Source organism: Pyrenophora tritici-repentis, chromosome 6 (assembly GCF_003171515.1).
Source record: "Pyrenophora tritici-repentis strain M4 chromosome 6, whole genome shotgun sequence".
NCBI classification, from domain to species: domain Eukaryota; kingdom Fungi; phylum Ascomycota; class Dothideomycetes; order Pleosporales; family Pleosporaceae; genus Pyrenophora; species Pyrenophora tritici-repentis.
In genome coordinates, this window is record NC_089395.1 from 484,753 (window position 1) to 497,572 (window position 12,820).

Sequence of the window (12,820 nt, forward strand, 5' to 3'; positions counted from 1 at the left end):
AGGATACATCTTTGGGGTCGATTACGAGCATGTGCCCCAAGGTTGTGGGTTGGCGAGGCGTAAAATCTCCATATTTGCCTAACTAACACCACGCGGCTTAGTATTCAAGGAACTTCCCGGACGACGTACGAATAACAAAAACGTCGTCACCTCTAGTTAGTGTGCGAGCGTTATGCTCGTACCTCTGTATGATCATGTACGAGTGAGCCAATCATACTTAGTGCACACCGCCTCGTATGTTAGTCAAAGCCACACCCTGTACGACTACCTGAACAGCCTCATCGAGTTTCAACTCCTTGGCATTCGCATCTACGATACGCGTAGTTCATATCTTTCTGCAATATCGAGAACGTTGATCAGTCTTCACACGCTATTGATACAGCAGTCATCAGCCAAACGCACGTATCGATCCTCAATAAGCACAGTTGAGACATGGAAATCCTTTCCTTCAGATCAACATAACATCACTAGCTCCACGGGGCGTAAGGCACCTTGAGGCCCAAATAAGCGGCGCAGATCAACCCCAGAATCGACGTCAGGCCAGGCGAATAGAGGTACGCGGTGCGAATGGGTAGTCTTGCTGCCTATCAATTTAGAATTAGAGTATACAGAATAGCGCATGTGGCGCTAAGCTTTACTGCTAAGATGAGAGCTATAAGCATCGCCGGAGTCGCTCCTGAAATCCAAACAGCATTATACCCTGACCATTTTTCAAAGTTATTCGAAGCAATCCAACATGATTATATCCATTGTATCTATTATTTCCCTGCTAGTCCCTACGACTCTCTCCATATGTCCACCACCTGGCTCTATACTTCCGCCACCGATACTTGCTCCAAACACATCAGAATTCAACATACCGGAGTCGCTTTTCAGCAACTTGACTTACCTGGGAGAGACTTCTTTTGCAATCCAGGCGGCTATCGGTAACACCACCATCTTCCAATATGAACACTCTGCCCCAGGGCGCCAAGTCAACCAGTCTCTTTTCGAGACCAGGATTCGTATTGCTAGTGCAACTAAACTCATCACTGCACTCGCAATTGAGCTCAGCAGGGACGAGATCAGTCTCGAAGACCCAATTACCAAATTTATCCCTGGTTTAAAGGAGGAGTTATACGGTGATGTTACCATCAAAGCATTAGCGGACCATACATCCGGACTAGGCCGCTTCGTATGTATTTACCCAAAATCATGTCTACTCAACATGTAAACTAACCATTTTGAACAGGGCTACACGGGAGACGTTGCATACAGCAAAGGCGCAACCGCCCTAGGTCTACCAAACATCACCAACACCCTCCCAGGCTGTGACCCCATCCCCGGCGGCCGCACCTGTACCCCACAAGAACTCCTCGCCGAATTCAACAACCCCGCCTACGCGCCACACTCGCCCAACGCACGCGCCCTATACAGTAACATTGGCTACATCCTCCTCGGTCTCGCCCTAGAAGCAGCGCACAACCAGCCCTATGAAACCATCATCCAAAAGCTCATCCTTGACCCCGTTGGCATGGAGAAATCAACCTTTGCCTCACCCACCACAGACGACGGAACAGCACTTCTACCCCGACGACCAGAAGATAAACCTTGGTTCGTCGCTGATTTTGGGAACTTGAACCCGTCTGGTGGTCTATGGTCTACACCGCGCGAAATGCTCCTCTTGCTGCACGCCCTGCAGAATAACCTCCTCCTCAGCGCTGCCGAACTGAGAGCTTGGATGCAACCCACGACATTTCTAGGCCGAACAAGCCAAGCCGTGGGTATCGCGTGGGAAATCTTTCGCATCACAGACCTGCCTCTTGCGTTCCCGCGCGCTGTAGATGTCTACACTAAGCTAGGTGGTGTGCCGGGTTACGGGTCTTATCTCGTATTGATACCTGAGTTTGATATTGCGATTACGATTAATGCGGCTGGCGGGGCGGGGGCTGCGACGTCGTTTATTTGTGTGGATTTGCTGGATAGGATTGTTAAGGCTGTGGTTCCTTGGGCTGATGTGTTGGCGAGGGAGCAGGCGGAGGTAAAGTATGCTGGGGCGTACAAGATGGGTGGTACATCTGGGTCCAACGACTCTGTCGTCATTTCTGGTACTGATGGACCTGGTCTGGCTATCGACGCTATGACTATCAATAATGTGGCTGTTCTTCCAGCTCTTGCGGCGAGCCAGGGGATTCCGGTGGAGAACTTTAGCGCGAGGTTGTATCCTACGGATCCGGATTCGCTGGGTACGGATCGGAAGAGTTGGAGGATGCTACTTGATCAGAAGGTACCGGCAGAGAAGCTGTTCGGGGATATGGAGTGCATGGCCTGGAATTTGGGTGATCCACTGAGGTACGTGGGTGGGCCGCTTGATACGTTTGTTTTTCACATGGAGGGTGACAAGGTGGCTAGTGTGGAGTTGCTCGGTTGGAGGGTGAACTTGATCAAGGTGGATTGAACACTCGTGTATGTAAGAAACATCTCAGTAATCTGGGAAGTCATGATCGACGTTCTTCCTCCAGGCCTGCAAGCCCCCTTTAATATCTCCAATATATCTCTTCCCGCCAGCGTCAAGACCGAGTTGCTTCATCTTCTTGACTGTAACCTGCGAGTCGTTGCCAAGCCTGCAGACAACAAAGATTGGCTTTTCTGTCTGCCTAAGCCACGTGACCCAGTAGTCCTCATCGACTTCCATGCCGCTGTTTCCAGAGTTGTACCCTGGGCTGTACCCAGCGCTGTACGGGCTGGAGGCTGGCGCTTGCGTTGTTGATACTGTTGAAAACGGTACATTGACACTGCCTTCAATGCTGCACAGATCAAACTGTACCTTCTCACGTACATCGACGAGAATATGACTGTCTTTGCTTGACACTGTCCCCGTAAAAGGATTGACGCCTGATCGTAGTTGCGCATAGCTCTGCGGTGATATACGCTCCTCTGGGGACAGCGGATCCGAAATCGCCGACACACTGCCACAAAACTGGACATAATCCAAGCTCCCGTTCTCCAATGCCTTTGCGCTAACGGTTGAATGGGATGAACAAGCAGCACACTTGGCCTTTCGACTTCTGAGGCGCATAGAGCGGAACATGGGACTTGAGTACGCCGAGAACAAGAGCAGACTCGGCGGGTCAGGTGATGTCGTCTCTGGGTTCCTAGCCAGAATTTTGATTGCTTCCAAGGCTTGCAAAACACCCATCACACCGACGACAGGTCCTAGGATTCCTCCATCGCCACACGATACGACTGATTCCGGAGGCGGTGGCTTGGGGAATACACAACGGTAGCAGGGCCCCCCATTTGCATCGCCTTGTGGTAGAGGTGGATTGTTCAGAACTATCAGTTGTCCATCGATGCGTAGGGCTGATGCTGAGACAAGAACCTTGCCCAGCAAGACACAGGTGTCGGAAATAAGGTAGCGAGACGCCGGAGTGTCTGTGCAATCCAGGATTATATCGTAATCTTTGAATGTCGATATAGCCGTCTCAGGGGTTATTCGGAAATCGTGGGCCATGAGTTCCACATTGGGGTTGAGCCTAATTTGATGCGTTAGACAGGCGTATCAAGCACATCAAGAACATCAAGCACGGTAAAATCATTGTTTCCACGTACGAGTTCAAGGCCACCATTGCGCTTTGCACCTTTGTCATTCCAACCCTTGCTGTAGAATGTAGGACTTGTCGGTGGAGGTTGGATTCTTCAACCGTATCACCATCAACCAGACCTATCGTGCCAACACCTGCTCCTGCCAGATATGCAGCAGCAGGACAACCGAGACCTCCCACTCCCACGATAAGGACTCGGGAATGCTTGAGACGTAGTTGACCTGGGTACCATAAGCCCAGTGTACTCAGTCCTTGTGGTTGACCTTACCCTCCATCCCAATCTCAGGCATAATCAGTTGCCTTCCATATCTCTTGTATTCTTCCTTCTCGAGCGGCCATCGCGAAGTCCCCTTTGATGCAGCAGGATCCTGTGACGGGTCCTCTCCTTGGTCCAAGATGGCAAAAATCTCCGAACGGAAATCATCTGGCACACCAAAATTCATATCATGATCCAGCGGGTTGGTCGGATCTGTAGCTTGTGGTCCATTGTGGGGCACGATTTTTGCTTCCTGGCCCTGACTGCGCTCAGCTTCTGCCAATTCTCGGCGGAGATCCTGTAGTGTAGCTTCGCATGCAGTGATCTGCTTGCGTAAGGAGTCGACTACCCCAGCCATGTCGGCGTGAACGGAGAACTACTGTACGTCCGCGGCGTCACGTTCATGCCACTTCGTGCCACCGTAAATGGCAAGGGGCGGCCCGATGTGGGGTCTGCCGTTTCGGGCTTAGAGTCACGCTAGCCTTGATGTGGGGCACATAGCACGTGCATTCGCATTTCACCGATCAACGATTCTCTGTGCAAAGACGGAGGGATTATCAGCCTGGTATTATTGACCAACCGCCTGTAAGAAACAGGTGATGGCATGATGTTTCCGGTGCATCAGCCCTGTAGATCCTAAAGGGGAGTTTTGAAGGACCGAGTCAGTATGACACGTATGTGATGGGAAATGTGATTGATGCGCCGTATGTTACTGTGTTCTAGACTCGAAAGGGCGTGTTGACGGATGAGAGATATAGGAACTTTCTCTAACCATCCAGGAATTGCCTGGAATTCTAGCTTGGTTGACGCGTAGACGTCTGAAAACGTACCACTCTCAATACTGTAGACAGGGCTAGGTGCTGAGTTCTTAAGCCAAGAAGTCCCCTAACTAATCTTCATTGGTTCGGGCGCCGATTCCGCTTGCAAATGGTAGTGTGTGGCCAATGGAAATCGGAGGGATAACCAACATCTGACTGTACGCTTCGGCTCCATTTGCGGCTCATGCGGGTACTGGCGGGGTGGGAATCCAAGGAACAAGTTCCGTCAGGGCAATGAACCTTGACCAGCTTTTGGAACCATAGAAGCTGACATGCAGGTGGAGAACACGAGTACATACAAGTCGACTGTGGAAGAGCCTAGCTCTTTTCGCGTCATTTTGTACCAGTGACAACGTGCAGTCAGCCTCAGTGATTAAATCTTGCCAGGAGGACTCCTACGGATCATGAACCGAATGAGGCGCCTGGCCTGCTGACTCTTGACCGTTCTTTTGACACATGGCGAGCAGAGGTAATCCTGGATCTGGGGATGCAAGTAAGAAAACTCCCAGTACGAGTGGTTGGTTATTGAATGGGATAGATAAGCGAACGACCCGTCGGGGCGTCCTCCACATCTGCCCACTTTACCGAGTAAACCTGCCTTGGTTTCTGGAAGCCGAAAGCTTAAAGATTCATGGAGTTTTATAGCCATCTACACATGTATCCAGGTACGACCCAGTGAATCAGCTCTTTCAGCTCCTGCGCCAAGAGAGAGAAAAAGAGTCTTGTCAGACTTCTGTTGATTGGAAGGGCTGGTACATGCTTGGAAAATGAATACCACAGGCGGCACAGCAGGCTTCAACAACCGGAAAAATTAATTGATTGATCTCCAGACCCGGGACAGTGGCTACGACCGAGTGGTGTCCGCGGGAGATTCACGCGGCCTCGACCCTTTCTGTAAAAAGATGCAGCGGAAGCCAGCGGGGAAAAATGTTGGTGACATCAGCCTGCGTAGTGTCCGGTCATGTCTATCGTTGGCTATCAGACGAGACTTAGCAAGGTCCAAGGGAGAAGCCGGGCACATGTCTCGTGCACGGGCCAAGCACCAGCATCTCGAAAGTCGAACATGGTGGGAAGGAGACCCAATGTTTTCGGTGAATGACGTGAGATGAGGGGCAACTACATGTTCCCTTGTCCATCAATGGCTGGGCAGTCTCCACAAGAGCGGGAGAGACACGCAGCCTAGTGTGACGCTTCCACACCTTGGGTCTGGCTATTAGAGCTTACCTTCCAGCCTGGGTCGCCTGAGGAGTTTGGATTTTGTACGCGCAGGTCAACTGCTGCCACTGGCTCTGATCTCTAGCGATTCCCCTGTAAACTTCGATACGTGAGCGCAATTGACCTACACAAGCAACACCGGCCATAGACTTGTGGCAGTCCAAAGGCCCTTTCCACGGACTTGCCGCCCTGCCCCGCGATACGAACTACCTACCTACCCCTCTCGCGCGCCTCTGCCTAGCCGATCACCAAACCATCTCTTCTCATCTCAACCTCGTCGCCATGGTATCTGTTTGCGTGACGTGCAAAGGCCTGCAGAAGAACCACCTTAGGCTCGACGGCGCGCAAGGTAACGTGACCAAATCTTTGCCCTGGGTCGATACAACGCTGCCAAATCTGAGGCTGAGATCAACTTCTTGTCGCGCATGTGCGCTCCTACTTAATGGCATTCTACTGCACCACGACCGATTCGCAAGCGTACCAGAGGATCGTATTCGGGTAACAGCAGGACCGTTTCAACAAAAACCAGAAAAGGGCTCCCAGGGCCCTCTGCCAGTCGAGCTTCGGTGGCAGGATAGCGACGAGGACAGCGAGGAACAGTTGCACGCCGCAGGGCATGCAGATCTCAAGCTGGAATTCTTCACAGATATGGGTACGTACAAGACTCATCCGCGGATGCTTGACCCAGTTTTTCTGACCTCAGGGATGGTCGGGCGACTACTGCTAGCTCGCTCTTTCCGGAAACGCGCAAACTGACATCATGACAGAGGGACAGTCACCCTTTTCCGCTATTGGACGAGGTCGACACATTACAGAAAACCCATTGCAAACCACGGGTCTGTCAACAGCACGGAGCTTGGTCAAGAATTGTCTTGAAACGCATGGTACATGTGGTCATCCCGGCAAACCAACAGCTCTACCGAAGCGCGTACTAGACCTATCGCCGGGTGGCGACGACCCCAAAAGCATAAGATTACACGAAAGTGAGTATATCCACGAGGAAAGGGGATATCAACATGGCGAGTATGTTGCCTTGAGTCATGTATGGGGTGTGGAAACCGGTATACCGAAAACCACTCTGGCAACACTGGATTCACATAAGAAGAGTATTTCATGGGCGGCATTGCCGAGATCATATCAAGAAGCAATCTTCTTCACAAGAGCGCTTGGTTGCCGCTGGCTATTTATAGACAGTCTTTGTTTAGTCCAGGATGACTTGCAAGAAAAGCTTGAAGACTCGCTCAAGATGGGCGAGATATTTGGCAACGCCTTCCTCACACTTGCAGCTACGTCCGCATCTGATAGTAGTAGTCAACCTCTACTTCCTGCCAAGACACCGCCGTTCAAGATCCAAACAACAGACAACAAAGGTTCACTCTACAAGATTAACGTCAGAGAGCAGCCGAGCCATTACAGCTTTGAAGCACCTTTTGACGGGAACTCGCATATGAATGAGTGGGAGTTGCCATTCAACATGACCGAAGAAGCCAATCTGCACACGCCTCTTCTGACTCGCGCATGGCCGTACACGGAGCGTCTGCTTTCACCACGGGTATTACATTTCACCAAGAGCGAAATGATCCTGGAATGCTGGAATGGCTACCAATGCGAATGCGGGCGCATTGATGATAACACCTGCGATTCGCGTCCTACTGACCAAGTCAAGAGAGAGCTTGCTAGGGTCATTGCGGACACACAAAACCGACCCCAACAACCCAATGGCAGCGGCAATGGTACCAATGGACATGCTCGATTGGATAGCGTAACCAGCCAACTAGCGTCCACAAACCTCACAAACGGCGCTCTTCAAGATTTTTTACGAAGACGTGAAGAAGCACTACAACTATGGTCCTACATCATCACGGAATACACTGCACGGCACTTGACATACGACAGCGACCGGCTTATCGCTATAGCAAGCATCGCAAAGGCACTCTCTCCAACACTACAATCAGGCTACATTGCAGGGCAATGGACATTCAGTACCCTCGGGCTCCTGTGGTATCCAAACGAGACTACGAAATGTCGCCGCCCACAAGGACAAAACGTACCAAGCTGGTCTTGGGCGTCTGTGGAAGGCTCCCCCATCTTCTTCGATAACAGTTCCGCCATGGATCTCGCGTGCAGAGCATCTTTCGGTCCAAAAGGGAAACGCGCATCCGCATGGTCACCGATTATGGGCGAGCCCCTTGAATTATCTGGTGCAATGGCAGCGGAAGTTGTCTTCCACTCTTCCGGTGGATCTCTGCAAGACGAGGCCTCATACATTCTAGCCAGGAACGGTATGACGGCCGAGTTCATACCGGATGTCTCGCCGCCACATGGAGACGATGCCCTGCAAGATGGTGACACCCTCGTTGTTGTCCTTGTCAGCATGACGTTTCGTACGTCCATTGTCGGTATAGTGCTCAAGCCTTGGACCGGAAACAATGTGTACCGGCGCGTGGGTCGATTTGAATGCTACGAATGCACACCCGAAGGTTCAGAGCAGGAGATGAGCGAAGACGCAGAAGCGCTTTTTGAGCACTGGTTTCCTGATATCCAGGATATGACGCAGCTGGACAATTATCCCCAGCGGACCTTTACCGTCGTCTGAGAATCTACGCCCTTTGATTTGTTTTCGAAAAAGTTTGAACCGCGATTTTGCTTTTTTCGGGAACGAGATGACCACGACGTCCTTTTCATTCGCTTCTATTCGATACCCCCTAGTTGTTCCTGCAATTGCGCAGCGGCAGCGCTGCTGTCATGGTTAATCTAATTTCTGAGTTTTTGTTTCTGGTCACTCGTGGGAGGGTTATGGTAGTGCTAGACTGGTATGCTATATGTTTGGTACTTTTTTATTCGTTGCAGCTTTTTACGCCTGGCTTGTAGTACGTGGGTGTCATTGGTGCGAAGCCTCGGGGCTCCATTGCACTAACTTGAATAGCATGTCCATACATCAGCGTCCCATCCATCATTGTCATCCCCACCACCATCTCACTCTTGACAGCGTGACAGCGACAGCCTCCATCTCCGCAATTCAAACATGATGCCCCGCAATCCGACCCTTGATGGCCCTATAAGGCAAATTCTTACCAGCTAATTAGTCATACTTGCACGATGTTCGGCTTGTGAAGCGGCTACCACTTCCCTCGACCGCGAGGACTTTTCGCTAATCTTCTAGTCTGTCACACTCCCGCCTTCGATAACAACGGTGTCAGTATACAGGGGACCGAGCATGGCGGAGCGCGACGGGGGGAGTACGGCTCGTTTGGCTAGTTTAGTTTATACATCGTTGAAGGTCGTGCCTAGTAGAAGCTGGGGATGGACGGAGCTTCCGAGGAACGAAGACGCAGGTGTGATATCTAGGCACAGAATGACTATGCAAGGCTATCAGACTTTGAATATGGATATGCTTATTCCAAAATTACGTACCGGTACACGGGTTCAATAGTATTCATCGTACTTTTTGAATAGAGTCGCACTTGTATACCGGCGACAGCATACATGTCTTCGAATAAGCATCCTCGGCTGGGTATCACGCGCTCTCACTTCTGGCCAAACTCGGGCCTAACCTCCATGTTGCTCTGCACGTGGTTCTTGAGCGCCGCCCATCTATCCTGCACTGCTGTAGCGCCCTGCGTGCCACTCGCCAACTGCACTAAATTCGCATTAAATCGCTCCTTCTCCAACTTCTCGAGCTTCTCCTTGCGCTTCTTCGCCCCCTTTGACTTCTTCATGCTCTCCAGCTTCACCTTTGGTTGGACGATTCTGGCCTGGCCCAGCTCAACGTCGCCATCGGCTCCGCCGTCGGGAAGCGCATCAGCCAGCGACTCGAGGTTTGCGACGAGCTTCTTATTCGGCCGTCGCCGTTTCTGTGTCTTGGCAGACGACTTTTCGATTTTGGAGACGAATGACGAGTGCTTGATCTTCAACTTGTCGCGCTTGGACGACGGGAAGGCCGAGACGTTGTCTGTGGGTTGAGGAAGCGTCGTGGTGGTGCTAGGCCTGGCGGCGCGGGCGGACTTTGCGCGTGCTGTGGTGCGCTTTTTTATCGGTGCCTATGCATCCGTGAGTATTTTACCAGGATATGGCTTGTCAAACAGAAGCATACCATGACTGTGCTGCGTGTGGGGGAAAAAGGTTGGCGACGATAGCACTGGCCTGGTGCTCTTGGAAGAAAATCCTTATCGATAGCGAGTCGTTCCGACCTAAGATCTGCAACTGGCTGTCGTACCACCACCTTGACCCAACTTCAGCTAACACTGTGGTTGCACGACATCCCACCCGGTTTTCATCCACCCGGCACTCTGCACAGCCTTCTCGCATCTATGCACAGCTGACGCTGTGACACTTTCTCCATGGATGCGATTCGGAAAGTGGCGTCATTCAGCTATTGAATGTCATGTCTCTGCGGACATGTTGCCTCGCTGGACATACCTATTGTTGTTGACATGCAGAGAACCTTCCAATCCCACAGGCCCTCATCACGATCTTGAGGGAAGTAACAATGCTTTTTCGTCATCCTATGTAGAGGATCGTGGTGGCTTAAGCCACCAATCTTAGACCCGGGGCGCTGCCAAGTGGGGGGAGACGTGAAGGGGGGTTGGTACTGCACGTCAGATAATGAAGGCGTCTTCTATTCCGAACTCGTATCATCCTGACTGATCTGCTTGGTGTTCGCTGGACAGCTTTGTTGAGGCCACTTCTCTCATCATACCTCGCTAGCTACGGCTCGTCCCTGATCACCACCCTACTGGTTACCGAATACCAGATACGGTGATAATTCCCGTAGCATATGCAATGCGCGGCAGTGCATTACCAGATTGTTTCTTATTCCGCTCCAGATCGCATAGGCCAAGTTGAGATGCAAGATCCTGATTGATTTGCCAGGGACATGTAGAGATACTTTGCTTTTTTTGCCACTCTAAACGTCCCCTGAAACACGATACAGTGGTCAAATTGCATACTACACCCGGAATCGAAGCTCCCGGCATATTTGGTATCCTTGTGCAGCTGTCGGGGTCCCGGCACTACGGACTTGGGTTCAGCTCGACGACAACCGTCCAGCCTAGATGCAGGCACGCGTACGACAGATCTGCATCATGCCCCTCCCTTCTTAGCCATGGCACCCTATCATTCGCTCCCGTCGGCCGTACCCTCCCTTCCGCTGCTATTTCTGGGCCCCTAGACGAAACTATACGAACTGCACACCTTCTTCGCCGCGACAAAAGGCAATCATTCGCAAGAGATACGGACACGTGTGGTCCCAAGTGACTCGGGCCTTAAGGGAGCATGACGAACTGCATATGCGCCTGTCCGAACTTCTTAGACAGCCGGCCTCCTCTACGCACATGTCGCCGCCCAAGATGCTATATCGATAAACGCTAATCCAACTCATGTCGATGAAATCTCCGAACGCCTTCTCTTCACCATGTGCGACCAACAAGCCCAACAGGAAATTGCCCTCATTTCTCAGAACCATGGCACGATTCTGGTAATTGTAGCTTGGTTCCTTGCCGGCTTGCTGGTGAGCCTCCCTTGTTGCCAGGCGACGAACAAGCTGACCGATGTGTAGGCTCTTTCAATCGTAGCAAGAATCATCGCTCGATGCAAATTGGCACATCTTCGTCATCTGTCCTCGTCTGGCGATGTCGTCATCTTCATTGCGGGATTCTGTGCTCTGGCAAGCACGGCCATCACCTCTACGGCCTACGACTGGGGTCTTGGAAAAAGAAGATGCCTATTGAGTGACAACGACATGCAAAACATTGAGCGCAAGCTCTTCATTTCGACAGTACTGTTTGTCTTGGCCATTGGCATCTCCAAGAGCTCGGTCCTGTTGTTCTTGTACCGCCTGGCACAGAGTACCTTGCGAAGGGTGTATGTGGCAATTGTTGGTGCCCTTGTACTATTATGGACTATTGCTGTGTTGGCTATCATGGTCTTCCAATGCGAGATGCCAAATCCCTGGACGATATGGACAGGCAATTGTGTTCCATTGGTATGTTCAACGTCTGGCACCAACTACATGTATCTAACAAATATTCAGGTGCAATTCTGGGTCATAGCCATCATCTTTGACATTGTCCTTGACACGGCTATGATGGTCCTTTCCGCTCATACCGTCTGGAAGCTACCCGAATCCCGTCGTCAGAAGATTTTGGCGACATTGGTTTTGTTACTACGGTCAATGTAAGACTTTACCGTCGTCTTGTGATGAGTTATCTAACATTACCCTTAAGCTTGATCGTAGCATCAGTCATTCGCCTCATCTTCCTTGAGCAGGCTCTCAACCGCGATGCGGACCCAACTTTTGATTCGATACCCTACTTTACTACCACACAGGCCCATGGCACTCTCGCTGTCCTCCTAGCCTGTACACTGTGGCAAAAGCCCTACTCACGCCTTCAAGTGCTCCGAGCACCCAAACCCTCAGAACCACAGCTCGAGTCTGGGGACTTGAAATACTGGGCCGATACCACGGTCGGTACACCATACGAATCATACAACTCATTAGCGGCGGATTTCCACATCATAAGAGAACCACTCCCATCCATACAGGCAAGCATGTCCATGCCAAACTCTCCCACAGTATCGCATCGCTCGCTGGGCAAGAGCATCCTTCTACCGGATAAACCAACGCCAATGAGATACGGAATCCCACCGCCTAGACCACCACCACCGACCGATGAGCAAAGACCAGATCTCAGTATGTTTTATGGAACAACCATCACTATACAACAACCGCCCATGGTGACATTGCTTGGCAACCTGCCTGGACGGGACGTAAGATTGGCGGGAAGAATCGAGAGGCCCAATGTGGCCTAGGAAAACTATACACGGCGTTTTGATTTATGATAAAATAGACGACGACGATACGCTGAATGTTCCTTGACCAAAAAAGCTGGTGGTAGACCCATGAAGCTTGTATTTTCTGTGCATATACTTGGATTTTTATTCTTAAA

General features: G+C 51.2%; 5 protein-coding genes across 5 annotated transcripts; 3 read left to right on the top strand and 2 right to left on the bottom strand.

The window, feature by feature from the left end:
- Positions 1–736: 736 nt before the first annotated feature.
- PtrM4_114280 (penicillin binding protein) lies at positions 737–2,437 on the top strand (the record flags this gene model as incomplete). Its single annotated transcript, XM_001934813.1, has 2 exons — positions 737–1,174; positions 1,232–2,437. The coding sequence occupies 2 exons, from the start codon at positions 737–739 to the stop codon at positions 2,435–2,437; spliced, it is 1,644 nt and encodes a 547-aa protein (XP_001934848.1).
- A 24-nt stretch (positions 2,438–2,461) lies between these two features.
- On the bottom strand, positions 2,462–4,198 carry PtrM4_114290 (ThiF, Dinucleotide-utilizing enzyme involved in molybdopterin and thiamine biosynthesis family 2; the record flags this gene model as incomplete). Its single annotated transcript, XM_001934814.2, has 3 exons — positions 2,462–3,515; positions 3,592–3,805; positions 3,853–4,198. 3 exons carry the CDS (start codon positions 4,196–4,198, stop codon positions 2,462–2,464), a joined length of 1,614 nt encoding a protein of 537 aa, XP_001934849.1.
- A 1,957-nt stretch (positions 4,199–6,155) lies between these two features.
- Positions 6,156–8,469, top strand: PtrM4_114300 (HET domain containing protein; the record flags this gene model as incomplete). The annotated part of the gene is made up of 2 exons (XM_001934815.2): positions 6,156–6,525; positions 6,641–8,469. The coding sequence occupies 2 exons, from the start codon at positions 6,156–6,158 to the stop codon at positions 8,467–8,469; spliced, it is 2,199 nt and encodes a 732-aa protein (XP_001934850.2).
- Positions 8,470–9,400: 931 nt separating this feature from the next.
- Positions 9,401–9,969, bottom strand: PtrM4_114310 (uncharacterized protein; the record flags this gene model as incomplete). The annotated part of the gene is made up of 2 exons (XM_001934816.2): positions 9,401–9,913; positions 9,967–9,969. 2 exons carry the CDS (start codon positions 9,967–9,969, stop codon positions 9,401–9,403), a joined length of 516 nt encoding a protein of 171 aa, XP_001934851.1.
- Positions 9,970–11,286: 1,317 nt separating this feature from the next.
- PtrM4_114320 (DUF2029 domain containing protein) lies at positions 11,287–12,683 on the top strand (the record flags this gene model as incomplete). The annotated part of the gene is made up of 4 exons (XM_066108124.1): positions 11,287–11,382; positions 11,431–11,856; positions 11,905–12,047; positions 12,098–12,683. 4 exons carry the CDS (start codon positions 11,287–11,289, stop codon positions 12,681–12,683), a joined length of 1,251 nt encoding a protein of 416 aa, XP_065961309.1.
- Positions 12,684–12,820: the final 137 nt, after the last annotated feature.